We start from the raw sequence: 15,201 nt of genomic DNA, 5'->3' as shown, positions 1-15,201 counted from the left end.
TGAACGTTAAAAGGAATTTCCTGGCAACGCGGCCGACCGAACGATCTGCATCGAGATGTGCTCATTCGCCGGAAATTAGCTCGTTTTCGCTTCGTATACACATACACTCACATATATATAACATATATATATAAACGTGTTGTTTATACCAAACAAACGAAGAGAAGTTCGTTTCGATTAGAACTCTTTGGTCCTAGGACTGTTAAACGTTGTTGTGGATCGTGGATCGATCCGAGCGTTTCGCCCATACGACAAATCCAATCGTGCGTCTGCGAAACGGTTGGTGATTCTGCGGCGAGCAGAAAGCCAGGTGGTAGGGGAATCACTGTGGTGGGGCAGAGGCGCTAGAGCTAGAAAAATGGCGCGAGAAGATAGATCGGGCAACGATCTAATTTTATCCCGTGGGCCGTGAGAGGGAGGGCACGCGGTGCTCCCACACAGTGAAAAGGGAAAACGAGCTTTTGCAGGGCGGCTTGTGCAGGCCGGGATGAAAAAAGCTGCTCATCGGAGCTTGCGACGACGGGAAACCGAGGCGATCGACGTCATCCGGGGCTTGTCAGCTCTTGGAAGCTTTGATCGCTCGGCCGAATGCCGTTTCTCGTCAAACAAGAGACAAAGACACCGGCGGCGGGTCACGCTTGCAACGGAGAAGGACACACGTCCCTGCCCATTATATTTTGCTCGCACGAGCTACGTCGAAAATATATGGACCATCGGTTTACCGGCGACCTAATGAAACGTTTCAGGAATCGTTTGGCCTGTTTGCTGGATGCCAAACGATCTCTTGTCGGCCACCACCGACAATCCCTTTCGATTAACTTCTTAAACGATCGCGCTGCTATAGATAGGGTATCCTCGAAATGATGATGCAAATGACGATTGGATGACGATTCGAAAATTTTAGTTTAATTCTGTATAAAATAAAAATGTAGAATAAAAGCTTACGTCCTTTAATTTTCCAAAAAATTGAGATTGAATGTTTGATGCGCGACATCGAGCAAATTTTCAAATTCAATTTTCTCAAAAACTATTTTTTTTTTTTTTAGATGAAAAATATTTATTATTTATATATATTATATATAATATAATATAATAATATAATAATATATTATATTATATATTTTTTTGCTTATTTTCACGTGTAGAATTATCTCTATCGAGATATCTAATTGGAAATTAACCAATTTGAAAATTTTTCAAAATTAATTTCGTTTGAAAGTTAAGAAAGAAAACTATTATTCCGATTTATTTTTGCATGTAGAATCATCATCCGACGTTTTAAGTATTAATTCATTTATGAATTATTTGTCTATATTTCATATTATGATATAATAAAATTTTCTCAAATTTAATTACTTTAAAGAATTTTGCATCTGAATTATATATACCTTGATTCTTATAATTCAACGAATTAAATTTTGTATCTTCTATCCTATCTTAAATTCAAAAAACATTTAAATGCAAGAAAAACTAATTGATGAATGTGTAATTTTATTTCGATAATGAAAAAAAAAAAATAGAAAAAATATTTTGAATAATTCTATGTTAATGATTCTTTTTGCAGGTAAACATATAAAAATGAGATATGAAGATAGAGCTGTTTTAATACTTTAATTTGAATTTTATGAAATTTGAATTGGATGGAAAGTAAGAAAAATATAAACGAAAAAATCATCTTACGTCTTTCTTGATTTCCATATGATCAGTTTTATGAAATTCAAATTAAATCTATCTCTTAAATCAACATGCATTAAAAATGATATTATTCCATTTAAGAAAAACACAGCTCATCCTCCTATGATCTCTATTATTCACCTGTAAAAAAGTTATCAACATCAAATTATATCCTCTATCCACATAGCTCAAGATTTATTTTAATATTACTAAAAAAAAAACGAGATATTTCATTGTCATTTGTTATTTGTTTGTATAATTATTAATTCATTTAATAATATATCTATTTCTATAATTTCTATTTAAACAATTTATACAAACTTTTATTTTCAATTTTCAATGTTAATCTAGATTAATCATTATACGATACATACGGAAGATATACAAAATAATGCAATAATATATACACGAAAAATTCGAAAAATTTGTTAAACAGCGAATCAATCGAATGAAACGCCATTTTATCATTAATTTTATCATTTTATCATATCCGGTTAAACTACAAATCTTGGCCGAAAAAAATATCTTGGCCGCAACCCTGAACAAGGGTTTCTTCTAGGGGATCTTCTATCATCTTCCCCGTGCGCGATTCACCATCCATCTTCGGCGTCTTCGAGAAGGAGGTAAGTATAGATAGCATGTCCGCATGGCCAAGAGGACGCGAGCGAAAATGTCCAAGTAAATTGCTTCGTTTCGCGTCCTTCCTCCTTTTCCCGGTGAAAAACCTATGAGACGCGACAGATGGTTGGCCGTGACTTCGCAACTTTTTTTGTCGCAGGGATAAACGATTATTGAGAGGGCGAAGAGAAGGGAAAAAGAAAGAGAGAGAGAGAGAGAGAGAGAGAGAGAGAGAGAGAGAGAGAGAGAGAGAGAGAGGGCAGAAGATCGAGCAAAAATGAATCCGATCATCGCCACTTCCAACCTCACAGAAATATTGGGAAAAATATTCAAATGCTCGCGCCGTCGATCCGCGATTACTACCATGATACGGCCATCGATTTTCAACGAGCACTCGAACGGCCAATCGGCGTCGGTGACGAATCCCCTATTAACGTGGCCTAATATTCCACTTCGCGGCGTGAAACGTTATGAGTATTCGATACGTGTCATACACGTGTGGATAACAACCGCCTATTTGTACGTTTATTCGATATCGATGGCAGCCGCGATGGAGGCCGCGTGTCAAATAAACAGCGAATACCTAATATCACGAGTTACACATACATACATATATATTATATATATATATATATATATATATATATATAACCGTAACGAGAGGAATTCGAAAGGGATCGTTATCGAGCTAACCGAACGATTTATTTAAACCGGGGCTTCTCAGACACGAACCACGCTGACGTAATTCAAGAACTTGCTCAACTACCGAGATGTGGATAAGTCTTGGCAAGTTTGCGCGGCCTTACGAACTTCGAACAGTAACATCCACCGAGAGGAAAGATCGAGGAAGAGAGGGGAGGGGAGAGAGGAGGGGGGAATCGAACGTTTTCCTTCGAAAGAACGACTGTTTTTTGGCTCTGACGCTCGCTCAATTCTTAAGAGCCTAATGAAAGATAGATAAACGTTGGTTGAGTGAGTTTTAATATTTCAATTTTATTTTACTTTATTTTAACGGATTAAGAAACTAAGTACGTGGTAGAGAATAATATACGAAATGAAAATAGAATACGAAGATATGAAGATTTGAATGAAATAGAACTGGATAATACGGATGACAATGTGATTAATGTAATTATATGAAATCCGATGATTTTCTTGTGCATAAGAAAGATGTTGCCTCAAGAAACATATAATTTGAAGCGGGATAAAATTTCAGAGTATGTAACTAAATCGTTTAAAATCTCAGGGCAACGACCATAAGCATAACGTTTCTGCGTTCACATTATACGTATATATAAGGTGTTAATATATTCGTGGGACATCTTTCGATTCTAAAAATAAGTACGTAAATGGATATACAATATATCGATTGAGATTTATTTATTAAGTTACGAGCAAATTAAAATTTTAAACAAAGCGAGATGAAAGAGCGGGATTACTTTATCTTTATTACATTGTTATTGTTTCGCTTCATCTAACAGACATTTTTCTACACCAACTTGCATTTATTTTGGCCTCAAGAATGTATTGTACACTCTGTATATACATTTATTATATTTCTCAATATACATAGTCATCATAGACACATGGTTATCCTATACATAGTAATATCCTATAAGAAGAAACAATAAACAGCAAAAACTTGTGAATACTTTCTAAACTATAACATAAATAATAGTGACGAAGTGATCGGATAATGGAACAATATATTCAAAATAAGGAGAAGAGAGCAATAACTCGTGAAGGATTATTGATATATTAATATTAATCACGTTATTAATATTAACATAATAATTATATCAACAATATCAATAAAATTAATTAATAGATTTGTTGAATTGAAAATTTTAACCGTTTATAGATCGCTCAGGTAGATATTTAATTTATTATAATTTCAGACAATTATAATTCTACAGGAAAATAATATCGATGAAATTGTGAACAAATTGAAAATGCAGAATAAAATTTTTATCCAAGAATATATCACTTAATCTCAAAATAAAAGCATAAGTGATAAATATAAATCGATAAAAATAAGATTAATAACAAAAATCATAATATAGAATATATGTAAATCATTGTAAATAATTTAAGCACAAATAGGAACCATTATACTGTTCGAAAACGATATAACCATCAAAATTACCTAATATTACATTGTCCATATGACAAATATTCTAAATGTTACAAGCGCAGACACGATTAAATTATATTTATATTATGCTAACGTGTGCAAAATTGTCAACGATCGTCGCGTTTTTTTCGAGCAAGAGGATAGCATCTTGCATACCTAATGCGCAATTAACCCGAGTGTAATTTCACTCTCGTATTATGTTGTTTCGTGTCCACCCAGAGCTCGACTGATAAAGGAGGAATGGAATGAAGGGAGCGAAATGGCTAAGAAAATGCCCATAATTAGACCATTGTACAACCCAAAATGACGCGACAGATGTATCCCAAATTTCGGAAATGAAGAGGTTGGGAAATGTTATGCCGCGTTCACATTGATCAGAAATGTTCACGGGCAGTTATAGAATTGCGGACGTCAAGAAAATATTATATGTCCACATTCACCACTGTTTTAAGTTTATTCACATCGAACAAAATTTTTCTCGACGATGCAATTTTTTCAAAGAATTCTTAAGGAGTAGAGATTATATATAAGAATATTAAATATTTTAATTAGAAATTATTCAATATAAGTTTTGATATAAATTATATAAAAAATTATAAAGAAATATAATTTATATTATTCCCTGTGTCAAAGATTCTTAATATTATATATGTATGTCACAAGTAATATATAAAAATTTGCAATATATTGTGAAATTGAAATTTTATTGTCAAAAATTTATTTGTTATGCGAATAAACAAATTTTTTATTATTAAGAAAAAGAAATGATTTATCATATTTTAAATTCTTATATCTATAATACCTTAGTAGCATTGAAATTTTGAAATTTTCAATTAGGCATTTATATAAAGATTAAAAATGAATATTATTATTTTTAGAATAAATGCAATTTGACAAATTCTATATTTAATAAATAATTTGCGACATATTTGCAGATAACAATATAACATGATAATATAATGCCGTTAAGATAAAATAATAAGATGAAATAATGAGACTAATAAAAATAAAGATACGCAAATTTTTTATTTTTTTCTTTAAAATAATCTTTTAAGAATTCAGTAAAACATACTTTATATCGGTTATTTAATTGTTTAAAAGAATTAAAAAATCGTTTTGTTTGAATTATGTTTAATTTATTATTCAGTTCACTTTATTGAATATCAAGCTAAGATTCGTTTATCTTTTAATTTCAATTTTATGAAATCAAAGAAAGTCTACTAGTACTAAATTAAAAAAGTAATGAAGATAGAAATACAAGAATTCTTTTTTAAACTGTTTTAATATATTCAATAATTTTAAATTGTTTTAAATTAAATGGTAGATTATATATAGAATTCTAGAAAGATTACTTTGGAATAAAATAAAAAATTTGCATTCTATTAATTATTTTATATATATATATATATATTTCATTTTGCTTTTTGCTGCATTATAGAAACGCGACATTATATTGGCGGTCGTTAATTATTATTATTATATAATATAATTGAAATCGTCAAAAATAGAATTTATCTTTTCTTTTTTATCTAATCTTAGATAAAATTTATTAAAATTCTTCTTCCGATTAAAATCAAAAAACGTAAATGAATATGAGTTAGTCTCAAAGGTGTCAAATCTCGAAGATACTCGATCGAAGAGAAAAAACAAAAAGAAGTGTCGACATTGAGAGACCAATAGACCGAGATAAAGCTAAAGAATATAAAATACCAGAGGGGAACTCGATGGCTTTTTAGAATTTTTAATAAGCGACATCGGCACGCTTGCAATTCCCCGCAAAAGCGGAAATGTAAATTCAGCGCTTTCGCCAGCCGGAAGAGAAGAACTGACTGGCCTCTTGTAATATCGACATTAAAATTGCAAACCATGCAACCAGCACAACGATGCCTTCGTCTTCGCGAGACTCTCTATCTCTCTTCGTATCTTCCTTTCTCTCCTATTTCTTCTTTCTTCATGCTATCTCTCTTTCTCTTCCTGGTTGAGTATGATTGTCCGCGGAAATCTTCAAGTACCAACGTGGAAACTGTTCGAGCAGTAGTAAATGAAAGCCGCCGTTTGTCATGGAAACGCGTCTGCGGATGCGTCATATTAAAGTCTGGCATTGTTCGTCTCCAATGCAGACGATGCCGGGAAAATGAGTTAGTAAGAAAAAGAGAGAAAATGCACGATTGTCGGGAAACAAGAATAGAGAGAAAGCAAGGGATAATCGGGGATTAGCCGGGATTCGCGATTTCAAATTATTGTAGACGCGCAATGTGCCCTTACACCCGAATTATGATTTATACATTCGTAATTCATCATACATCACATATTTTATAAATCGATGATAATTGCGATTAAATTATAAATAAAAAATAAAAACAATTTTAAGTAAACGTATCGAAAACGCACTGTTAATTTAATCTCTTTTATCTCTTTTATCATAGTGCTTTCTATAATCGCGAAAAAACTAAATAAAAATAATCGTATATTTCTTTATTTCTATATCTTTTATTTTCTTTTAAGTTTGCATAACAATTGAAATTAATTATAGAAAAAAAAATGTGTATCGAATATAATTTCAGTTACGTCTATTTTTCTAATTATTTACTTTCATTAATATAATAATATTTAATTGAATAGAAATACTGAAAACGACAACGATTTCTTTCGCAAATAAACTATTTGTAAATTCTCGATATCATTGATATTTCATATGAAAATATTAGAAATAAATAATTTCAAATTTTTTATAAAATAATGCGACCTTGAGAAAATATGAGCACACATATTTGGTAAATAAATAGTTTCGCGACCGGTCGTGACTAATGGCTGACATAAACAAACAACCGGTAACGCGACAAATATGCGACCGTTATTAAAAATATGCTTCATTATATATTCAAACTGTAACAATACTTAGATTAACACATGAAAACATAAAATTTTGATCGTAATATAGATATGTTCGACATCAAAAAACAATTACAAACGACATATCGATATTATGATGAATAGCAATTGTAAATGACAAGATAAGTATCGCAAAAGCAAACACACCTTAATATCTATCAATTGTAAGCTTACCTACGCACATCCGTTGAGAAATAACTTGACGTATTCAACACGTGTTCTGGTCGATTTTTTGTCAACAGTATCACCGAGAACTGACAGGACAACGCAACACACGAGACAAACCAACCGACCGGCCGCGCACCAACTACGAAAACTCGTTCGCATTCGCGCACGATCGCGCCCAACCAACATGAATGCTTATAACGCGCTCTATCGGAAAAAAATAGAATCTCTTACACATTTATTGAAAAATCAAGTTTAATGAAAAATTCATGCATCACGATGAAAAACATTAATTTAAAGAGAACATAAAAAAAATTTTTGTAATATTTTTGATATTACTTCAGCATCTTTTGATAAAATCTGAATAAATTTTTATAAATAAAATCTGAATAAAGATAAATCCGTATTTTAAAGATAAATTTTCTTATTTCTTATATATTACAAGTAAAGGAATAATAATGTTACTTTCAACAAAACATTTTATTATTAAGAATCTAGTTTATTCTTGATTGTGTAAAGATTACTGTAATAATATAATATAAAAATAATAAAAATTTAAGGAATATTAGCAAGATAATCTTTTACATTGGAAGGTTCCAATCTTCTAAAACCATTTGCATCACAAATACCAATTTCTATATTATCAGCTGTCATCTGTCCTTCAAATCCTTCCTTTAAAGTTAAAATGGCAGTATGAACAGCATCGTCCAATTCCAAATCTTCACTATATCTTTTCTCAAGAAATACTTTTCCATTGACAAAATTTTTACCCATTGCTGTAGCCTTCCATGCAAAATATGCACCGGAAGGATCACATTGATATAAACATGGCTTTCCATTATCCCAGCCACAAATTAGCAAAGATACTCCAAAAGGTCTGACTCCTCTATAATTTTAATTTCAAAATATATTGTATTAATTATATTAATCAAATCTTTAATAAATTGAAAAATTATTTGAAAGATAAATACCCAGATTGTGTATATTCTTGCATAAGCATTGCAACTCTTTGTACCAATTGTGCAGTAGGTATTGGTTCTTGATAAATAAGCTGATATTGTTGTGCAATTTTACGTGCTTGCTTGACTAATAATCTATAATCTGGACCCATACCACTGTATACCATACCAATATGTTTTGTAATTATTTCTACTTTCTTTACACTATGTTCATCGTATAATATAGACTTGTGTTTATTTTCCGTGGCAAGAACAACTCCATTTGAAGCTTTAATGCCAACACTTGCTGCTCCAGCAGCGACAGCAGCTAAAGCATATTCTATCTGAACCAATTTTCCAGATGGGCTGTGTAAAAAAATAAATTAATTTTTATATTTTATAATGTTCAGGTATTTGACGAGTCATTGTACACTCAATTGAAATCAATTCATTTACGATAAAAGAAAAATTCATAACATTAATTTTTTCAACTGATTGTTATAAATAATAAAAAAAGAGATTATTTGAAGATAATTTTCACTTTTCTGTTAATAATATATTTAATAAACCGATAAATTTTATAAACCGATATAACCTGTAATTTACTTACAGGTTATGTTCATGAAAACTTTTATTAATTAATTAGAGTAATATTACGTTAAAATTATTTTTTAAAATTTGAATTCTTATGAGAAATAATTAAATTTACCTGAAAGTTGTTAATGAAAAACTATAACGTTCCGAAGCCATGACAATTACTTTGCAATAATATCAGTTACTAAATAGAGTGAACTTTCGGTACAAGGTTTGACAACTTGTACAATTGAAAGAAAATAGGGATTTTATACTAGGGATATTTTCTGTTACTATATGAAACTATGGTTATATTTTTAAATTATTAAATTGTGGTTTTTTTTTAATCTATAAAATCTACATCTATATTTTTAAAAATTCAAGTTATAGACAAAATTATTATTATTATTATTATACACTATTAAATAAAATTAAGAATTTGCATCAAGAATTATAACACATTATTTCATTGATACGAAGTACGTTTCATTAAATAAACGATATTACAAAATTAAAAATTGATCCCATATCTTATAAAAATGTAAGATCTAACTTCAAGGAAGGAGGATGTCAATTTTATTTTTGCAACTAAATATTTCGAACAAACATCAAAAAAAGATCTATCGTTAATCGATCTATTTAATAGATTTTTTTATAATTTATTAATGTGTGATGCAAAATTTTATATACGATATAATAGAAAAATATGTTCAATACAAACACACATTTCTTTTGTAGTATCCATTAAATTAATTTCAGAACCAATATAATAATACAAATATACAGAAATGGCTGATGAAGATAAGAAAAATGATAAAAATCAAATAGAAGAATTGTATGCATGGATCTCTACGATTCCACTTTCAAAACCAACAAAGAATTTATCTAGAGATCTTTCCGATGCTGGTAGTTACAAAACGATTGTTTTACACTCTTGATTCTTTCTATTTAAATTATATTTTTTCAATTTCCTATAATTTAAATAACTAAGAAAAAATATCCCTTAGTAATAATAGCGGAAATCCTTAAAATATATTATCCCCGTTATGTTGATCTTCATAATTATGTGCCTGCCAATAGTATAACAATGAAAAAAGAAAATTGGAAAATATTAAATCGAAAAGTATTAAGTAAAATTCATATGAAATTAAATAAAAATATTATCAATCAGTTAGCAAATTGTCATCCTGGAACCGCCGAATACGTCTTATTGGAACTAAAAAAGAAAGTTCTAAAAGATTTTGAGAATCTGTCGTTTAAAGAAAATGATTTTATCGAAGAAGGTAAAAATTGAATAAAATAATAAAAAAAAAAAAAACAAGGCATTGATAAGAATTCGATCGTAATATTTTTAAAGCGTGATACTTTATTTAGAAAAAGTGGACTCAGATGAAATAAAAGCAACGATATCGAACAAATCATTGCCAAATGTTGTCGATCAATTAACTTTGGAATGTATTGATCGTAAAACATCAATATTTTATCAAATAAAGGAAAAATCCTATTTTATCTTGAAATGGTTTATAAATTGGTTATGCTTTTGGAATTATTTTCAAAATATTATGTTTCGATTAAAGAATCCTTTTCAAAGTTCGTGTAAGTTGAACATATGTATACTATTAGTCAATTTAAGAATATATCTTTAAAAAAAAAATACGTACGTATAAAATAAATAGATGCATAAAATAAAATTTATTCTTAAAAAATGTTACGTAAATGAATTCTTTTAAGGAACAAATTTCGACATATTTTCTTCGTGTCTGTTGAAGTGAAAGAAGATGCCGAGACGCAAAGAACATCGGAGGATATCAACGGGGAGGATGGTGTTCCTCGTCACGTCTGCGTGCAATTAAGACAAAAACTTCAAGAGATTGACGACATTATCTACACGTTAAATCACAAGGTTGCATATCTAGAGAGTACGATGAAGCTGAAAGACATGAGAATATCCAATTTAACGTCGCAGATCTTGCTTCACAATGAAGAATCCAAATCACAATTTACAAGAGTTGAAATGAACGATACATCATCTAAAATTCGAATGCAAAATATCGAGGAAAAAGTAAAAATAGAAAAATAATGTCCAGGATAGTAAATAAATATCGTAGAGCTAAACAGAATATTTATTGTTTTAATTATACTATATTCGAATTTTTATAATAAATTCTTTACATTTGAGATACAGAGTTATTTATAAAACATTTTAGAAAAATTTTAGAGAATCTTTAAAAAATACATATAAATTCAAACAATGAACATAACGTTAAATTTATATAAATTATTATATCAGCTTTAATTATTATTTCAGATTAATTATTATATCAGTATATATATCAATAATTATTATATCAGATTATAAATTTTTATATCAGCTTTCATATCATAATTTCATTCTAATGAATGATAATTAATTAAAAAATCATCATGTTATGTTTAACAGTTTTAACAGATTCTTTTTAGATGTTGCTGCGATAATTGAATCGACGCACTTCTAAACGTTCATCACCGTGGAAAAATTAATAACCAAGGAAAGTGTCGTGTCACATAACACTACACACAAATACACACAAATATTGATATTAAAATAAAAATTAAAAACGCTTTATGCTAATCCTCCACTCCTCAATCTATTCGCATTAAAAATTTTTATTTTTCAGATATTAGCATAATGATTAAAAAACAAAAAAGGGATAATAAAAATATTACGACTACGCTCAACATTGTAAACAGGAAAAAAAAAAAAAAGAAAGAAACACACTTGACGTACACTATGTCGATGCGTATATTCGAGATACCTGGGATTGAAAAATATAACGAGTTCTTTTTCAGGATGAGGCTACAGAGAACTTGACATTAAGGTTTATAAAAGCCACTCTCTCATCACTGTTCTCCGCGAAGAGAGTGGGACTATACTTACTGCAGGGTCACGCGTCACGCATTGCAATGTTAGTATAGAGGCAACACTCAAACAGAAAGGACGCTAGTGCCTGGACTCTTAAGCCGGTTTGAATGAGAATTTAACTGGTGTGAGTATGATTCAACATTAAATTAATATTTTTTTTTTTTTTTTTACTTGTTTCCCATTGCTTACTTCTTGTCGTTTCTTCCTCTTTCAAATTTGACTATCTACAGATCTTTTATAGATAGATTGAAATGGAATTAATACATTCATTATTCTATGAAATATTATATATACTATAAATAAAATAGTGGAAAATTTTCCATGTTTGTTAAGTATAAATTAAACGTCGTTAAAATTTATTTCTTCGTTTGAAAATAAATAGATTTCATAGAATGTTCGAGAAGTATTAGTTATAATAAATGTTAGATTAATGGAAAATTTTCCATGTTTGTTAATATTTAATTAATTAATTAAATATTAATTAAATAAATAGATTTCATAGAATCTTCGAGAAATATTAATTATAATAAATGTTGGAATACAATATGACAAATTATTATATTACTTATACTTATTTTAAGCTAACTCATTCACTTTTTACTCTATTTGTGATCATTATTATATCATCATTATCATAAAATATAGGATAATCATAAATATCTTTTTATCATTATATGTATATTTATTATAAATAAAAAAAATTCATATATATATATATATATGAAATAACAAAATTAATCTAAAAGTATATAAATTTTATAGAAAATTTGTATTGTTACACTCGTATTGTTTACGTTTATCGTGATACGGGCTATATATTTATATCATGGAAATGTTAAAGTAATGTAATTTAAAATATAATATTTTGCATTCGTTATTTCGAGTCCATATGTCATTTCTACGACGAGTTAGGTAGGACGTCAGTGTCCGATATCTCAAACGATCCATGTTCTCGGTCATCGACCTTTACTGCATAGCATTTCTTCGAACGAGAGATTTCAATGCCTGTATTGCAATAGAATTTTGAATTTTTCAAAAAGACGACACGCGCGTGACACAGCGATTTAATTAAATTAAGAAAAATTCATTTCAGAAAAAATGAATTACAAATTTTACTCTTATTATTAAAAATAAAATGCTAAGTTAAAATAAAAGTTTTTTTCTCAAATAAAATTAAAGATTTCTTTTCATTACTTGTATTGTACTTTTCCTATGTGTATACTCTAAATACGCTAAATATAAAATTAACATATTTTTCTTATATTGTTAATTGTCCTATTCAGATGATTCATATATCTACACGTTTCATGCATAACAATTTTTTCCTCTCTGATATATATTCTTCTTATTCCTATTTTTTATTTGATTTTAATTTCAATAATAGAATATACTCTAGATATATATTTTTTTCTGCAAAAAAAAAAAAAAAATGAAAAACTACATATAGATAAAAATCACAGCATGTATAATTTTTGACACATATACTAAAATTTATCATTACCTACCTATACAAGATAATATTATTCATATTTTATATAGATGGAATATTAAAACTAATTGCTCATACATTTAATATTTCTAAATATAATATTGTATTCGAATATTTTCGTTTCTTCTATTATTATTAATCCTCTTTTCTGTTAATTTAAAAAAAAAAAAAAAGAAATTTTTAAGAAATTTCTATTTAACGTTACATGTATCGTACACCTTTCGTTTAGATCATGTTACTCAAGATCGTGTCCTGCACAACGTTGTGTTACCTGGCCGCAGCTGGATCACTCGTCGTGCTTCTGGTTTTACTGGCGGTGTACTTTTACGCCCAGCACACGATGGGAATCTGCAGAAGCAAGAAAAGAATGGACGGGAAGACTGTAATAATTACTGGATGCACGTCTGGTATCGGGAGAGAGACCGCGAGAGATATAGCGAAAAGAGGCGCGAGATTAATTATGGCGTGCCGAAATTTGGAAATGGCGGACAAATTGAAAGGTTCTTTCCTTTTCAGAGAAAAAATTTCACTCTTCCATAATGATAACCAAATAAATTATCACGAAGGTTTATTATTATCGGTTCGATTGAATCGCTTATAAAGAAAAAAGAGAAACTGTTACGATTCATTAATAATAAACTAGAGAAAGTAGGGTAAAACTGTATGAATATATATCATTGTTTTTCTAAGCAAGAATTGCGTATATGCTTTGCGTGTGGCACGTGATATTAATTTTGAAATAGCTCTTAAAAAAAAAAAATATGTATATATAAGATCAGAAATCGTCGGTTCGTGTCACAAGTGATACACAAGTTAATGCAAAGTTAATTTGATGTTAACAAGAATTCCATTCTATACGTAATAGGATTCATAACTTGTTTCATTCAATTCATTATTGACTTAACGGAAATAAGAATTTTTATTATAATGTTATTAAGTTTTACGCGGTTTCAAATACGAACACGATTTTACATTATTCCTAGTGAGTGATTCAATATCTTTGAAAAATTTTATTTCTCTTCGTCTCGAGTCAAATAATTCTTTAAAAAAAATTATTCTCGTTTTCTCATTCTCACTCGAAGCTACTCTCTCTACAAATTTTTTTTTTTTTTTTGCGTAAAGCATAAAGACAATTCTTTCCTATAAAATTAATCGAAATTAAAATAATACAGCAATTTCTAAATTCTAACGTACAATTTATTTATTTCGAGTTCATCAACGATGATACATAATCGCGCATCCCGTATTAAAATCAAATGGTTGCAAATCGATATAATCATACAATCATCGGGATTGCGACAAACGCAAGATTATATTCGATCGCATTTATTAATTTTACAAAATTTGCATAAATTCAATAGGAAATTTGCACAATTGGGCAAGATAATTCCATTTGCATCACTTGCACGAAACCAAATAAATCTCCTCCCCCCTACGTCATTCTCACCGATGATCGCGAATTAAGAACAAACAATTATCTCAATACGCCATATTTCGCGTATTTTTTATAACGCGCGTGTTCGTTCCCTTAATCACATTTTTCCCTCGCATTTTCACAGAGGAATTGATAAAAGAGTCCGGGAACGAGAGCATCGTTACACGAAAACTCGATCTGTCGTCGTTCGCCTCGGTGAGGGAGTTCGCCCAGCAAATAAATCGCGAGGAGGACAGATTGGACGTGTTGATTCACAACGCTGGTACCGCTCAACTGTTCAAGAAAATGGTCACCGAGGACGGAGTGGAGATGACGATGGCGACGAACCAATACGGTCCATTTTTACTCACGCATCTCTTGATCGGTGGGGTATCAAATAAC

At 29.7% G+C, this 15,201-nt stretch overlaps 4 protein-coding genes across 6 annotated transcripts in view; 2 read left to right on the top strand and 2 right to left on the bottom strand.

Moving 5' to 3' along the window:
* Positions 1-7,601, bottom strand: part of LOC122716049 (RNA-binding protein Musashi homolog 2) — a 190,594-nt gene extending 182,993 nt beyond the window's left edge. For all 3 annotated transcript variants that reach the window (XM_043938751.1, XM_043938753.1, XM_043938747.1), the window contains exon 1: positions 7,493-7,601. The gene's annotated coding sequence lies outside the window, so the exon portion shown is untranslated. The remainder of the gene's footprint in view (positions 1-7,492) is intronic.
* Positions 7,602-7,961: 360 nt separating this feature from the next.
* LOC122716019 (proteasome subunit alpha type-2) lies at positions 7,962-9,219 on the bottom strand. The gene is made up of 3 exons (XM_043938699.1): positions 9,131-9,219; positions 8,455-8,787; positions 7,962-8,369 (listed from the first exon to the last, which is right to left on the bottom strand). Exons 1-3 carry the CDS (start codon positions 9,169-9,171, stop codon positions 8,039-8,041), a joined length of 705 nt encoding a protein of 234 aa, XP_043794634.1. The 5' UTR covers positions 9,172-9,219; the 3' UTR covers positions 7,962-8,038.
* A 563-nt stretch (positions 9,220-9,782) lies between these two features.
* On the top strand, positions 9,783-11,074 carry LOC122716038. Its single transcript, XM_043938731.1, has 4 exons — positions 9,783-9,900; positions 10,002-10,277; positions 10,396-10,590; positions 10,764-11,074. Exons 1-4 carry the CDS (start codon positions 9,783-9,785, stop codon positions 11,072-11,074), a joined length of 900 nt encoding a protein of 299 aa, XP_043794666.1.
* An 862-nt stretch (positions 11,075-11,936) lies between these two features.
* Positions 11,937-15,201, top strand: part of LOC122716018 (retinol dehydrogenase 14) — a 4,479-nt gene continuing 1,214 nt past the window's right edge. The window contains exons 1-3 of the mRNA XM_043938698.1: positions 11,937-12,018; positions 13,615-13,885; positions 14,945-15,184. Of these exons, the coding sequence (XP_043794633.1) occupies positions 13,618-13,885; positions 14,945-15,184 (508 nt within the window). The 5' untranslated portion in view covers positions 11,937-12,018; positions 13,615-13,617. The remainder of the gene's footprint in view (positions 12,019-13,614; positions 13,886-14,944; positions 15,185-15,201) is intronic.

This window comes from Apis laboriosa, unplaced genomic scaffold (assembly GCF_014066325.1).
Source record: "Apis laboriosa isolate Shangri-la unplaced genomic scaffold, ASM1406632v1 scaffold41_cov147, whole genome shotgun sequence".
NCBI lineage: Eukaryota > Metazoa > Arthropoda > Insecta > Hymenoptera > Apidae > Apis > Apis laboriosa.
The sequence above is the reverse complement of the archived record's forward strand: the minus strand, read 5'-3'. Positions and strand labels throughout refer to the sequence as shown.